The sequence below is a fragment of the Camelus ferus genome, chromosome 6 (assembly GCF_009834535.1).
Source record: "Camelus ferus isolate YT-003-E chromosome 6, BCGSAC_Cfer_1.0, whole genome shotgun sequence".
Classification (NCBI taxonomy): Eukaryota; Metazoa; Chordata; class Mammalia; order Artiodactyla; family Camelidae; genus Camelus; species Camelus ferus.
In genome coordinates, this window is record NC_045701.1 from 38,998,788 (window position 1) to 39,014,546 (window position 15,759).

General features: G+C 35.5%; 1 protein-coding gene across 4 annotated transcripts in view; it reads left to right on the forward strand.

Moving 5' to 3' along the window:
- The window catches only part of AKAP6 (A-kinase anchoring protein 6), a 466,205-nt gene that overhangs the window by 383,928 nt on the left and 66,518 nt on the right, over positions 1 to 15,759 (forward strand). For all 4 annotated transcript variants that reach the window (XM_006191269.3, XM_014564808.2, XM_014564809.2 and 1 more), the window contains one exon: positions 13,448 to 13,594. In XM_006191269.3, coding sequence (XP_006191331.1) covers positions 13,448 to 13,594 — 147 coding nt within the window. The remainder of the gene's footprint in view (positions 1 to 13,447; positions 13,595 to 15,759) is intronic.

Here is a 15,759-nt window from a genome sequence, read left to right on the forward strand (position 1 = left end):
AGTTGTTATAACCAAGGTTTACTCTTTGTAGTCTTAGTTTATAACTGATAAATTTTTACCTGTACCCTAGAGCTTCTGAGTAACAGTTTAATTAACAGTGAGAAGTCTCCTGTCTGCTCTTTCAGTCTCAACCTCACACTGCTGAGGATCTATGGAGGTTTGGAAGATGCACTCACACCAAAATGAATGGCTATAGAAGCTATAAGGGTGGGGTTCTTAACTGTATTTTGACTACTCCAAGTCACTTTGAATGGCCTTCTTGACTTAATTTACACTCTGCTCCCAGGGCTCACCAATTTCCTTAGACTTCCGGACTGATATGTAAAGATGCATTTTCAAGAATAACACAATGGCCTAAGAAACTAAGCTGAAATTTCTCTTGAAAATTCCATTTCTGGGTTTTAGCACTGTCTTACTGACCTTGGGCAAGTCACTTAACTTCTATGTATCAATTTTTAATCTGTAAGACAGAAATGATATTATTAACTTTCCCCATGGGTTTCCCGTAGGAGAACAAAAAAGAGAACAATCCATTGAAATGGCATTCAAGCTTTCTGAGGCTGAAGCAAGACACAGTACTTAAAGCTTAAAGCCTAAAATCTTTAAAATTTATTTTCTTAAAATCTCTCTCTGGTAAATATGGACATGTGCCCTAAAGAAACAAAAAAATGGAGGCTAGAACAGAAAGGTTTTTAAGTCTATATAGCACACTAGTGTTGAAACTAGAAATTGGACCCAGCTTCTTGCATTCTGATCAAATATTATTGCTATGAGAAAACACTGAACTCATAAAAGGTGTCCTTAAATATTTAAAGAGCTGCTGTCACCTTCCTTTTTTCTTTGATACATTTTATAGAAGCTTTTCTTATGTTAACTATTCCTGGCATGGGAAACAATTAAACTTTGTTCACAGTTTTCAGCTAAAAATTGAGAATATTTCTGTATTAGATGCTTTAATCACATAATTTTTTTAACTGAGCATAAAATTTAGAGAGAAATAAGATAATCACATGCTACTCATTTCTGTGTACTGATACAGTCCCTGGCATATATTTCAACAGCCTGATACAGGCTCACTTGGTGTTTCATTTAGGAGAAATTCAAATGAATAAATATTTTCCAACTACCTCTTACATCTAAGTCATAATACTAAGAGTTACAGTGGATAAAGGCTGAATAGCACATGGTCCCTGACCTTATATGCCATTGCAGGAGCTTATAGTCTAATTCTGAAACAACATTCATCCTCCTCTGATGGGAAGGCACCCAGAGCCCTCTCAAAAAGCGGCCTAAGACATCAAATATTTTACTATACATGGATTTGGGCAGTCCCCAAGAAAAACCCCATGGCATTATGAATCTATTAAGATTATAGATGTTAAAAGTGCTTTGAAAAGTTAAAAACACCCTACTAAAGTAAAGTCAGGATGTGAACACATAAAGGTATGGTGGCATTTCCATTGTGTTTTGGGAGCAGATAACTGGAAATGCTTTGATTGGCTGTTTTAACACCTACACGGTGAGTTCTGGACATGCTTCTCAGTGCTGGAGCCCATAGTCCCTAGGGAACGCCCATTTGCACTAAACTTGAAAAGACTGTTTTTGATGATGACAATAATGGGGGCTAGTGCTTTCAGCCTTTATTTCAGCCACTGATTTTCACAGATTTCCAAAGTCACCATATTCGGCAGTAATATCTTTTTGGTACACTACAGTGGCTACAGGGTTCAACTTCTCATTTCTCTTGTCATCCTCAAAGAGAAAGCAAGATATTCACTTTGGAGAAACATTATCAAGAGAGTTAAGATAAGAAATATGTAGTCTCTTCCTTATGAAATTAATTTGGCATTATTTTTGAGGTGAGCAACATCTTGGCAACTGCTTTGATTTAAAACTCTATGTGATTTGGGAAAAGCACGTTTCAGAGTTGCAGAATGTTTAATTCAGCGATACAAAAGGCACTAATGAAATATGCATGTATGAATTTTATATCATATTAGTTCGCTCTTTCTTGAAATCTGAATAAAAGCCAAACATCTGGATTATGTTTGAAAAGCCTGAATTTCCAATTTTCAGAGAGATTCAATCTATTTTGACATTGCACACTTAGCCTTAACATTTACAGTGTGCTATTAACATTACTTGCAATTGTAAAAAAAAAAAAAAAAGTCTAGATTTAAACAAACTTGGTCCCTCCTAATGCTAAAAATATATCTATATTTGAAATGGCTGCTGCTGCACAACCGTATACGTCCATAGTTTAGGCTTCATCAGCATTTCCATTATAAATACTTGCATTGAACAGGCTTCAGCTACAGAGATATGGGGTAAGCTTTGATATATAAAATCTCCTATGGTTGTATATTAAAACAACAAAAAGTAGTTCAGGTATCATTTCATTTGAGAAACTATTCCTTGACTTGGTGTTTTCCGAAGGCTTCAAATATTCACGAGATTCCATGGAAAAAAAAGGCGTGTTTTCATCCTTTGAGAGTTTATTCTTCAAATTTATAAGATCGATAACAAGAGTTGTATTTTTATAGGTATTTGGATATATTTTGGCAGCTAAAGGCAATATTTATGGTCATAATTTAGAGAAGTAAATATGGGTATTCATGCTTTATCTCATTTTATTATTGTAGTTTGTTTTTCAAGACATAGCTGGTCATTTGAATTTTAGAGGGTGAGGCAAGAAATTCTATTATCTAACCAAGAGATCAAGGACAATAGAAGAATGTGACGTTGTGTTTGAAGCTGGCATAATAGTAAGCCTTCAGTGGACTTTAATTTACTACACTTAACTTTTTACTGAATTTCTTGGAGCATATATTAGGTGAATCTTCTTTTGCAACATATAGAGAATGGCTTAAAGTCAAAGATTTCCCTTTTATTCTCTTATTTTGCTTTATTAAAAAATCCATTAACTTATACGGTAGTATCCAGTTAAACAAAAATAGATGTGTTTGGAGGCGTTTGGTTAGGTTATGAGATGGAAAACAAAAGAAATGGTACTTTTAAATTGGAAACTTTGTTAAAGGAGAAGACTGAGTTTCATTACATTAATTGCTGCTCATCGTGTCTTTTTCCCATCCTACATTGCATACTCTAACAGATATTACATAATTGCATAACTATTCTTACTATGTGCTGACATGACATTACGACAGCCCTGATAGGGTATATCATAATGAAACCGTAATTAGAACAGTCATGATGTATTATGGCAATGATCCACGTCGTCACTGAAGTGCATTGGAATGCACAGAAAACCTATTGAGATGTGCAGATTTTCGACATAATACAGCACAACCATGAAGTTTCATAGCATGGAGGAGAAATTGCCATTATGCCCACATTGCTGGCAGCAAGGGCTATAACACATTTCTTAGATATCTGTTAGAGGAAGTTCTGTACAGATGGAAGATTTTTGAGAATGGCATTTGTGAACTTTGTCTTTAAAAAAATCTATAGGAGCGACTTGCTGAAATATGGACCTAGCTGCATATATTGTATTGTAGAAGTTTCCTATAAAATATATATATAGGTTTCCTTAAACTCAGGAATTCCTCAAATTCAATGAAATATGCCTTGTAAGTAGGATGGATTGAAGATGATTTGAGGATTTTCAGTTAACCTTGCCTTTTTTTTTTTGTTTGGTTCTCTGTATCTGAGATTAGATTGTATAGCTTACATTCTGTGAGGTTGTGTCTTTGCTTCATTGTTTTTCTCCTGGGTTTCTCTGCATGAGAATCTTATATCTGCATCTCATTCCAGCAAGTGACAGCTTCTCCTTAACTTGGTATGTTTTGGTCTTGGCATTTCTGCTGCATATAAAAATGTGATAGTTATGGCTGATCTGGTGAATGTGGGCTCAAAGAAGCTCAACTTTCTAAAATAGAGAGGAATTCTGGATCGTCTTCTAGGCCGGTCCTCATTCAATGCCTCATTATCCCATAAACTATCCCAACCAGGTAGCCCTCTGGTCTCTGCCTGAATAACTCTGGTGAATGAAAACTCACTGTTGCCCAAGCTCCATTTCTATGTATGGTCCAGTCTTTTCTTCCTCTGAGGTCAGATGAAACAAATCAATGTTTTCTATTCAGTCCTCTAAATATTCAAAATTTGCTAACATATTCTTCCCTCTCTTCTGTTATCTTCAACTCTTGCTCACCTCTTGGCTGAATATCTCCCTGGAGGAGTGTTTAATCTTATCCCTTCCTTAAGTGCTCCCTTCCTTTGGATATTTAACACATTGTGCAGGTCCCTCTTGGAACATGGAATGCAACCAAGAATCAGGTTTCGACCTTGTAAATCCCAGTCAGCTGGTCTATTTGCTACCTTTCTTATTTTTGGCCCTGTGTTTGTCTTAATTTAGCCCCAAATCTTCTTTCTTTTTTTTTTTTTTTTTACATTTCTTCTACTATCTGTTGACTCATACTTCCTAAAGATAATTGAAGCCTAGTCACCTTCATTCTTTGTGCAATTTTTGTATTTTTTTGGTAGGAGGAGGAGAGAATTATTAACTCTGTCGGGCTTAAAATTTGTCCTGTCTCCTTGTTAGATTTCATCTAGTATGCCAGCATGTTGTGTTCCCTTTGGAGTCTAATATTATCATGTAAAATAGACATTGTGAAGTAGTTGCCTGCAAAGTCAGATCTAAATCAAAGACATAGGTTGGCCTGTACAGTGTTGAAATCTTTTAATTTAACATTATAAAAATTATGATTTAATATAAAAATATATATTCTGTCTTCTCTTCAAATACATACGTGGCCATACAGAAACCATACTGAAGCCATATTCCCACATAGGAATAGTTGGCAGAGCTGAGTAGTGGAATTGTGCTCTCCTACCCTTCATAATCCACTTTACTTCCTCATTTCCCCTTCACTAGGATCAAATGTTAGTAATCATCACATGTATGCATTTTCTTCTAGTAGAGAAAATAGTTCTCTTTTTCTATGACACTAGCGATAGTTAGATATGAAAGATAAAAGATGACTTATCTATGCTCAACTCAACTCCTTAACATTAGCTACCAGCTAGTGGGATGCTAGAGCTGGTTAGTACTGGCTTGTGAGAGCTGATAGTTAAATATTCAAGAATTTTGCCAGCAGTAGCAACCGTTGGTAGCTTGGCAGGTGTATTTACACCATGATGGGAGTATTTATACCTGGGAAATAAGTCACTCCCTCAGGAAGTCAATTTACTCATATACCACTACCTGTAGGTGCTTGAGTTTATGATCTCTGAGCTAAAGTAGTTATTATTTTTTATTAATCAATGAGATTAGTATAATCTGGCAATTTAATCAACATGCCATATACAAACTTTACTTAGATATGTTCACTAATAAAAATATTGAGTAAGACTAAACCAAAAAAGAGTCCTATGACATGACAGATCCATTAAGCAGTGATCTTTACAAATGGCTCTTCAACAGGTTCTTAGCAAAGCTCCTTGTACTTTGTAATTCTAAATGATTGCATACTTCTGCTTACTTTATGCTTATGAAAATCTAATAGAAGCATATATATACCCGATCCAGAAATTCACATCCTTGCTGTAGGGATTTAAGTCATTAGATTTGGGATGTATGTTCTTAGCAATTTAATTATGTTTAAAATCTGGTTAGTAGTGTAGTAAATAACTGGTAGTGCTACAAATTGCATTGAGAAGGTAATAGGATTGAATTTCTACACAGGTTGACACTCAATTAAAATTTCCATATATCCAGTGAGTTAGCTGGTTCTTGGCTGGGGAGCTAGAACAAATGCCTTCCTCCTAAGCCAATCACTTCCGAACAGGCAAAATTTATAATAAAGCCAGATCAAGACTCAGTGCATCAATTAAGTTTTGAGTTTGGCTTATCAAATACAGATCAAAAGCAAGAAAGAGACTAGAAAGTGCCCATGATATTCTTTCTTAAATTCCTCTACTTTTTATTGACACTGGAGGAAAAATTACACATTAAAACCTCCTCACTGAGTTACTGTCGTAAACCAATAGATCCATGAGGCTTGTTCAGCTAAAAGCCACAACAGACTTTGTAATGCAATGATGTAATCTTGGCTTTGTGTCATTTATATTCAACCTAAAAAAAAAACAATTTTCCTGAATAGACAGGCTGACAACAATATTGTTCGGTGTGGGTTTTTATTTGGATTCTTTCCAAATGGTTCACATGCCTTCACCGTAACACATCATGCTTGCTTATTTTTTTTTCTTTTGCCTGAATTCCAAAGTTTTCCCCCTTTACTAGCTTTCTATTTTTCTTTTAAGGTCTCAGTTATGTTTGTAAAACTAACCAGCTCCACCACAAAATTAGGATGTATCTTGCAGAGTGCATTCATTTTACTTTTTGCATATTTTTCCCGAGGTCATGTCAAGGTTAGTTTGAATTCCATCCTACATTAAGACTTCTTTCACAGCTATTTAGCTCGGCAGCCTACTCCCCGCTGGGGTCTGCCCCTTGGGCACGTCAAAGCTTCAGACCTGACAAATCACACACAGATGAAGCTGTACAGTTTTTTAAACAGTTTCATCAGTAACTTTTTTTTCTTTTTCACTATCCTCCATGTTGAAATTTTTTTTCTCTGACTTACCATTTCAAGAATGTTGATTTCTATTTGAGACTGTTTTTACATCAGAGTTGCAAACCAGTGATAACATTTAATTTTATAGTAAATCATGCCAATAGCCTTCTACTCACCAATACTGCAGACTGAAAGACCTACAGGCCATCTCTGACTAGTATAACTGTAATTCCGTTATTAAAATCTATTTGTAGTGGGTGGCTGTACTACAGAGTCTACTGGAATTAGAAAAACTGTCAACCATAAAAATGCATCCAATTTATAACATATTATAGATTGAGCCTAGAAATGTTTCTCAAATGGTTAGTAGTATGCTCTTATCAGTATTTTAGCAAATTGTGACTAATGGTGCAACTCTATTTCCTGTTTAATTGATGAACTTAAAATGCTTGGTTGCTAATGAGTGTATTAGCAAACAATGTCCCCTTTACAGGCTTAAGTAGATCAGGATTTTTAAAAAGCAGCTTACTGTCCTTATTTTCATATAAAGAAAAATATTGACTGCCACAAAATTGCTGGATCAACTGAAGAAACGGTGTAATTATTGCTGTCTAGCCATTTTGGCAATGTCAAGCAATCAGATTATAGTTTTCTAGTTTTCACACTAAAACACAGTTATTTTCTTTTGCAAACCATGGGCTTTTCATTATTTTTCATTCAGGACAAACAACACCTGAAGATCTTAACTGCAGACTAAGCAGAAAACTTAGAAGGAAGGGGGAAAGTGAATGATTCTCCTCTCCTCGGTCCTTTTTTACAGTTCGCTCAGTATGAAAGTACCCAAGGAAGGGTTCTATAAAAGGTTGCTGGTTGAAACTAATTAAGGACAGGTCTAAATAGAAAAAGAAAAGGAAGGGGGATCAAAAGAATTACATTAGGTGTCAGAATGTTGTTTGAGGATATTTTGTTTAGATTTTTGTAATTATATTCAGGGGAAAAGCTAAATTCTAAAAATGTCCATTTTTGTGCCATATCTGTGTTATTTTTACAATAAGATACATGTCAACAGGCAAACATCTTGAAGAAATCATTTCGGCATTGGCGCATTAACACATTATGGTGAAAAGAGAGGCTTGTGCTTTTCATGCAGTGCATTTCAGTCTTCAATTAATGTGAAAGCACTACAATGCCTATGCAACTTCTCTTGCCTAGTGGTGCACCATTTATCATTGCAGTTTTACATTGACCTTGACACCCACTTCATTAGAATAAAGATTGTCTACCATTTAGGTTACATTGTTCCTCTGCACAGAGACCCCATGCAAATTTCTGTTCAGATAGAAGAGCTGCGAGGCTGTCAGAGGTCATCTGCATTAAATGATTGCAGCTATTTTCCAACTGCTTCTTTTCATTCTACTCAATTCAGGCTAGGAGGATCAATCAAGTCCTCTGCCTGAAACAGTGGGACTGCTGGGAATATAACTGTTTTTGGTAGTAGTGGATATGCCCTAAACAGTATTAAATATTTAATATAAACTCATTAAAGGGCATGCAAAGGCTTCGGAAAGATATCAAATGTATAGAAAAATTTAAGGGGCTAGAGAACCTTTTAAGAAATAAATAGAAAAATAATAATCAATTTTATAATTTCAGAAAGTATGATTACAATAGTTCTTAAAATTAGTAAATCTGTTCTTTAGGGGACTTTTTCTCACCCTTGACCTGGGTAGGGAAGGGGCGAGACAGGCAGGGCAGGTTTGGTGTTCCTATGCTGTATTTTACATGAAATCGGCATTAAAAAGTTTTCAGTTATTGTTATTTTTATTTTCTTCTGTAACAGTGAATTTTGCTCTGGGTATTTATTTTAAAAGGCTTAGATATTTGTTATGTAAAAGAAATGATTGGAGAAATAAGTTGCCAGGTTTCCTACTTAAGTTTTCTGAGTGATATAATTGGAATTAAATTATTAATGGGAGATACTTTAAAAAAGATTGTTTTATGATCTTCTATTAGGGAATTTGCAATTCATTTTCATATTTGTAGTTTGATTTATATTAAAGATAATGCAATCTATGTCCAATTAACAATACATGGCCAATGTAATGTGATTTCCAGATCATGCAAATGGAATAAGCTAGAAGAGGGGGGAAAACTCAATTCCTAACCTCAGATGTAATTTGCTGTGTGAGTTCTGGCAATTTTAAATGACATTGCACTTTTTAATTTTTCTAAAGGCTCAGCAGCAGATTTATCCCAATCAAGAAAGCCTATTATTAATTTACAAGGACAATTGTAGGAGTCTTTATAATTTCTCTGTGCAATTATTCACCATAAATTGCTAGTGGTAAAATACAAGGAGTTTGCAAGAAATAAAGACTATTATTTGTCTTGGGCTTGAACCCTCTTCTTCAGTCTTGACCATCTAACTGAAGTGTTGGTGATATTGGCTCCATGTGAAACATCGCATGTATTGTGAGATGCTGGACACTGGTGTTTCTGAAAAAGGGGCAGCACAAGAGCTGCTGCAAAGGGGACACTGGCCTCTAGCAGATTCCTGCACTCGGCATGTACAGCTGAGCTATGGACCCTGGACTTTCCTATAAAAAGACTCTTTGTTCACCACTGAATGGCATTAGGCATGGACTTGCTGAGGGGCCACCATGAAGTCTCACATGAGGAGGGCAAACACTAGCCTGAAAACACAATACGGGAGTCATAGGCAGACACATCTCTGCTTTTTTTGTGCAAAAATGCATATTTTCACACATAATTTTGCCAGTGGTTTGATGTTTTGGTATGTTCCTAGCGTATGTTTTTTTGTTGACAGATAATACATTTTATTTTCTCTGTTTGTCTGTCTATCTGTTGTGTGTTTATGGGAAAGGGGATTATGTTAGACATACAGGTGTTTGCTGTATTACTTTACACTGGGAAAGATACTCACACTGTTATTCTAATAACCAGGTCATTTTCCTTGTTTTAGCTCTTCCTAATATAAAGTCACATGAAGCCCAGTTAAAATATGGTATAAGATGTAAATACTCAAACCCTAAAGACAGAATCTGACAGCCCTATTCTAATAATCAAGAAAATTCTTTGGTTTAATTCTCGTATTTCTCGTAGCCAAAACTTCCCTCTCCGCTCAGCAATGTCTGGTCTCTTTTCAGCATAACCAACAGAAGCACCATACAAAAGTCTTACAATGGATGTCTTAATCTCTCTGTGTGCTTTTAGAGCATTATTTTGAATTCCATCATGCTGCCTTTTTTCTTTCCTCTTCTGAAGTTTTATTACAACAGCAGAATTCCCAGGGAGCTTTGGGGGCAAGGTTCACATAATATAGCCCTGAAGTTTTGCTTAGGTGGAATCCATCCCCCAATCCTGGCCATCTTTTGATGATCTTTCTATTTCAAAAAGATTCACTGGGTAGTCTTACAGCATTAGCTGTATGCAGTTTATTTTTTATTTTTTATTTACTAGACAGTGAGCATCGACAACCCTTTCATGATGCTTTCTTTCTCTGACCTCACAGTGACAAGGCATCTTGTTCTTTAACATTGAGGGAGGCAGAAAAATGCTTGAGTTGCTCAATGTGTGCCTTCTATACCAGTTTCAAAATGGCTTATTCTTCTGGTTTCCATGGTGACAATTAACACTGTTTCAAGGCATTGTTCCAGTCCCCATTTGGGCAGAATTTTCGGTGTGATTTTTAACAAAAAAAAAAAGGTTTTAGGAGGGGAAAAAAAGCCTTTAGCATAACTGTCAAAAAAGTTATCTCAATCAAGTCTTCATGCATTTCTAATTATATTTACTTCAGAAATCCTGTTTTTGCTGGCTTCATTTTATAATTCAGTTTTAGCATTTACGCTTTTAAAAAGTAGGCACTGAATGAAAATTTTCTAAAAACTTCTTTAATTCTTAGTTTTTAAAATGAGCTAGTGTTTGTGGTTATTTTTAACTCTGTTTTTAAAGTTTTCTTTGTATATCTCTATATACGCACAAGAGTGGCATTTAGAATAGGAGTGGCCTGTGTCTTTAATTTAGATCATTCACAGATCTATTAGGAGGCTTCATTAGTCAAAATTGAATTGGCCAAGCAAATACACTTAATAATGTAAATATGCCCTTTCAATAGAGTATATTTTATTTTTGACTAGACAGAGAGGCCCACAGCAGGTGCTGTGGGGAAATTAAATAGCAGATGCTTATTTACCTTAGTACTCAAGAAAAGCCATCTGACTTTAACTTTGTTAATCTCATTTTTGGCTATTGAAGAGTAGTCTATATCATAGCATCCCTAGACTACAGGACACAATGGGCCAGCCTCTGCTCACTTACTGCTATGGCTGGAATAAATATGAAGATTAAATTATTTTCTCACCACAGGCTAAAGTAGCCTTACCCGATAGGATGACCAAGAACCAATAAGAGTTGATTGTCTCTAACGTTTCTGAAAATGTTGGAGAGAAAAGCGAAAAGATACTAGCATCAACAGAAACCCATAACCCTCCTGGCATGATTACATATACAGCTTGAGGCCCTATATTATATCAAATTCAACCCTCGGAGTGCTTCAAAATTAAAATAAGTATTTTCATCTTAAATTTCAATCTTAAATTACATGACATTCCAGTACCTTTCATGCACATACCAATACATCCAACAACTAACTGGATTGTCTTAGCTTTTATAGTTTGAAATCATTGTCCATCAGTCACATCTTTCATCAAGCTGTTGATCCAGGAGGTTACGTGGTGACGCAGGCAGAGAGCATACATAAAAACACGTTTTCTTAATGTAATAACCTTCACAATAGTGGTTTCAGCGACTACTGGTACTAGATTTCACAGAGAAAATTATTTTATTATAGCTAAGATTAAATTCCTTTTTATATTTTTATTTTTACAAGACGGTGATTTTTATGAGACACATCTAAACTGTTGCCTTTCTTGACTCATCTGTGTAGTTGCCATTCAAAGTTGGGGTAAAGATGGGGGGATGAGCTCGTTGCAAGTGAGAGTGATAACTGGTTGAGGCCACTCCCGGGTGGCACAGCTGGAGGACTCCATCGATTAATGCACGTGACATAAGCAAAAGATCTGAATAGGATTCTCCTGCTTGCCTGAAACGCTAGTTCCCCCAATATGATGTCAAAGAAGCCTTCTCAAATTAATTATGTAAATATTTGTCAGCAACGTCATCTTTAGATGGGAATCTGATTACATAAGGAAGACTGCCCTCTCCTCCAGTCAACACTCTGATAAATAAAACACCATTGAGGTTTCTAGAATGCTTGTTGAGTGTTGAGTCTGGAAAACATGAGTGGACAGTGTGTCTTTTAAGCGTTGGAGTAACGTGGTCCTGGTAATTGCCTGCCATTAGAAAATGCAATCCAAATTCCTGTGTATCACAGGCCAAATTCTGAAAGCGCTCCAAAGCAACCCTTGATTTTTTTCATTATGCATATTCATGTAATTTTGGATACTCTGACACCCTGATCAACATTCATTAATACTATGAAATGTTTTAAATCACCTCATTTAAAACATTTTGTTCTGTGATCCACAAATGACTAACATTTGGAGAAGTTTACATAATACAAATGATGTGCATGTTTAGTGTAAATGAAAGATTAAAATAGGAAATGAAAAGTATGCAAACATATGCATGAAAATGCTGAGGACCTATTAACCAAAACAGGGATTTCACACCTTTTCCTTTAAGCTGCCTCCAATTGTATTTCAGTTTGGGATCTTATATAATATCATGCTATCAAGGCGAATAAAACCACCCAAGTGTTTGGGCATGTTTTGAACCTGCTGATTTCCTACTTTGTCCAGACAAAAGCTTTTCTTATTAGATCTGATAAGGTGCTCATCTTAGCTCAGTTAGGACAATGGTGCAATACGACCATGTATCTCAGTGACCTAGCTTTTATGCCTTGAAGAAAGAAGTTTATGGATTGCCATTATATACTTAGAAATGTGCTAAAACTGTAAAATATGTTTAATACTTTAACCAGAATCTAGTTTTTCTACTCAGAGGTGTTTTTATATGCACATTCAAAAGATACATCCACATCCATAGCTGTCCGTAAGATAGGGCCTTCTAACTATGAAGTTATCCAAATAGAGTTATTTGAAGAGAATCACCATAGTAACTGTTGTATTAAATACATTTACATTATTGCTAGCAAAACATCTTTTAGTAGAGACTCACTTGGTCAGTTTGTTAGAGTACAGTGTATATTGGGGGAAGGTTCTATAAATTGATTGTGATGTTTGGGAACATTTGACAGTAGTCAACAAGGAAGCATAGATTTGTAACCATTCTCAAAGCACTGGTTTTCTTTTTCCTCTTATATGTACCTGTTATGTACCTCTCCAAGCCCACACAGAATTTTTAGTAAAAGAAAAAAAATGTTAACTGAGAATTCAGGGGGCTTACAGGATAAGGAGGAAGTTACACAATTTTGGGGGGCTGTCTTATTTGTATCACTCTGAGACTGGTCCTTTGAGGGGACAGAGATGAGTGACAGGCAGTACTCCAGAGTCAATTGTTGACCAAAACTAATTGCAATATTAAATCCCCCTAGACCAGGTATTTTTCCGTTTGGAATATTTTGAAATAAAAATCAAATGTGTGTGCAAACTTTAGTTTAAAAAGACATACATCTTAGTCAACCAAATGGAATACCTTGGATGTTTGTGTTTATGTAATGTATATAAATATATATATTTTTAAGCTGTTTTCAGCAATTTTCCTCAACTACTCAAGGTTCTTAGTTTAGCCTCCCCATAAATTTTATTGGAAACAAAAACTTTTAACACCCTTGAGCCTTACTAACTCTGCTCATAGATTTTCTGAGAACACCTCTTTCCCTAATGATCTTTTTTCTCTTCCTGTTTTAGAGATACAGCGTGGAAATGTCCATCAGGGACCTGAAAAAGACGGAGCTGCTTAGTAAGGTTGAAGCTTTGAAGAAAGGTGGCGTTTTACTACCAAATGATCTCCTTGAAAAAGTGGATTCAATTAATGAAAAATGGGAACTGCTTGGGGTATTTGCATTTTTATTACTGTTTGTAGGTTATGTGTACATTTTTTGTGTAGTGAAGTACCCTATCTGTCTGATTTCTAATTTGAGGCACAAATATCTCTCTCTTTCAATTCACTACCTACATTTCAAACAAGCTATTCATGCTATTATGGGGGGGGGGGAACACTGCTTTTCCTCTGCTGTTGATTTTTTTTTTCACTCTGAGCTTGTATCCTCTCAGATTTTCATAATTTTGGTTATTTAATACATAAAAAAGTAAGTAAAATATGCCATGTATTATGGGTATGCACCAAGTCAACTATAATACAGTATATCTGATATACACCGACTGTCATGCTTGAATGAACATTAATAGAATTTATTCTGAAGGTACATGTTGGAGACTTCCACTGTTTAACTATTTACTGTACCCTCAGACGAAAAGTGGAGTTGTCACTACAGCTTTCAAGTCACACTAAAGCCACCAAAACAAAGATGCAAATTTGACCCAAATCTGAATAGCAGAATTAAATCGGCCTCTGTTTAGTGCCTCAATTTCCAGCTCACTTTTAACAAAAGCCAAAAAAAAAAAAAGTTTCATGTAATTCATTTCACGCAATGATGGGCTGGGTCTCAGCCAAAGACTGAGATGCAAGAATCTGGCAAAAAGGCAATATAGAGATTCTGTTACCCAGAGACCAGGATGGCACTGTGCAGAAGACGGTACTGTCCTTTTGTTGGAAGACAGCTGAGAGAGAGAAGTTAAACTGTGTTTTTTCATCAACTTCTCTCCTGAATTGCCTTCACTTCAAATCAAGGGTAAGCTAAATTTGTCAATTACTTAAATGATTAATGATAACAGCTAAGTATGGGTGGTGTCAGTTACGGAACATGATTTTGCATGCTTTCCCATTCCTGCCTTTCTTTTTTTAACTTTTAAAGAAATAATACTCAAAGAATATTTTGAATAAAAAGCTCTCCATGTACCTTGATGACTTGGAGGACTGCCAGTGTTCAGTTTACACCATGCTTAATCTAGGTGATTAAACAACTCCAAGTTTAAATCCTTGCTTTCTCATCTAAATTCACTACACTCTGCAGTTGTGCAAAGTAACTTAAAATGTTAAAAGTTTTTACTCTGACCTATTGTTACATTACTTTTCCATAGTAATTAATGGCTTTCCTTTTATAATATGGTGATTGAAATCAGAACCTACTAAATTCTACAGAATTCACTGATCTCATACAGGAGAACCATGCTTAGTGTCTGACATTTTAAAAGACTGTTTACTAAAGAGATGAAAGCAGCAATTTTATGTGCGTGATAGGTAAAGCGATAGTCTGTCTATACTGTTTAATCTATTTTCTAATTTGATAAATAATTAGCACTAATCTCTTTTGAAAATTGTTCAAAGTATATCATGTATATTCCTTCCTAAACAAAACTTGTAAATCAGTGATAAAAAAAGAAATAGAATATTTAGCTATCCTTTAGGAGCCAGATCCCTTAAAAGTGGTTGCCATTTTAACAAAAATATCATTTGAATACAATATGCAGTTTTGTGATGATTTCTGGAGAGAGAATGGTGGAGGGAAGATTTTAACAAAACCTGGGCCACACTTGGCACCACCAGGCATACTGCTTTAATTGGCTTGATTACATTTTAATTGGCATGAAAAAAATTTAAAGACAAGGATTTTAACTTCTAACAATAGTAAAATAGAGGGATATGGTTTTTAATATTACTTTCATCTAAGGTGAACAGTGTGGAATGGAAATACATTAGAATGAAATGTCAGTGGTGCGTACAGTTTAATCTGTGAAATTTTGTCCCCTGTGCTGCATATTACTCTGTCTCAATTGCATATTAAACAACCCTATCAAGGCAGGCATTGGCATCTGCTGTGCTGACACAAATTGTGAATTAAATGAAATTGATGTCCTCTGTCGTATATTTATGAAGACGGACCATTCTCTGAAGTATTCTGTTTATGAAGAATTTATGATTGCAAACTGTTCCAGAACAAAAAAGTGGCAATAAATTCTTTTTTGTGACCCTACCCTCCAAGGGCATTGATTTCACCTCCTGCTGCTACTTTTGTTACAGCATAAAAACAATAGCTAAATCTGGATCCCACTGAGGGTCTTCAAATTATCAATATTTGCACCATGAAAATACAAGGGAG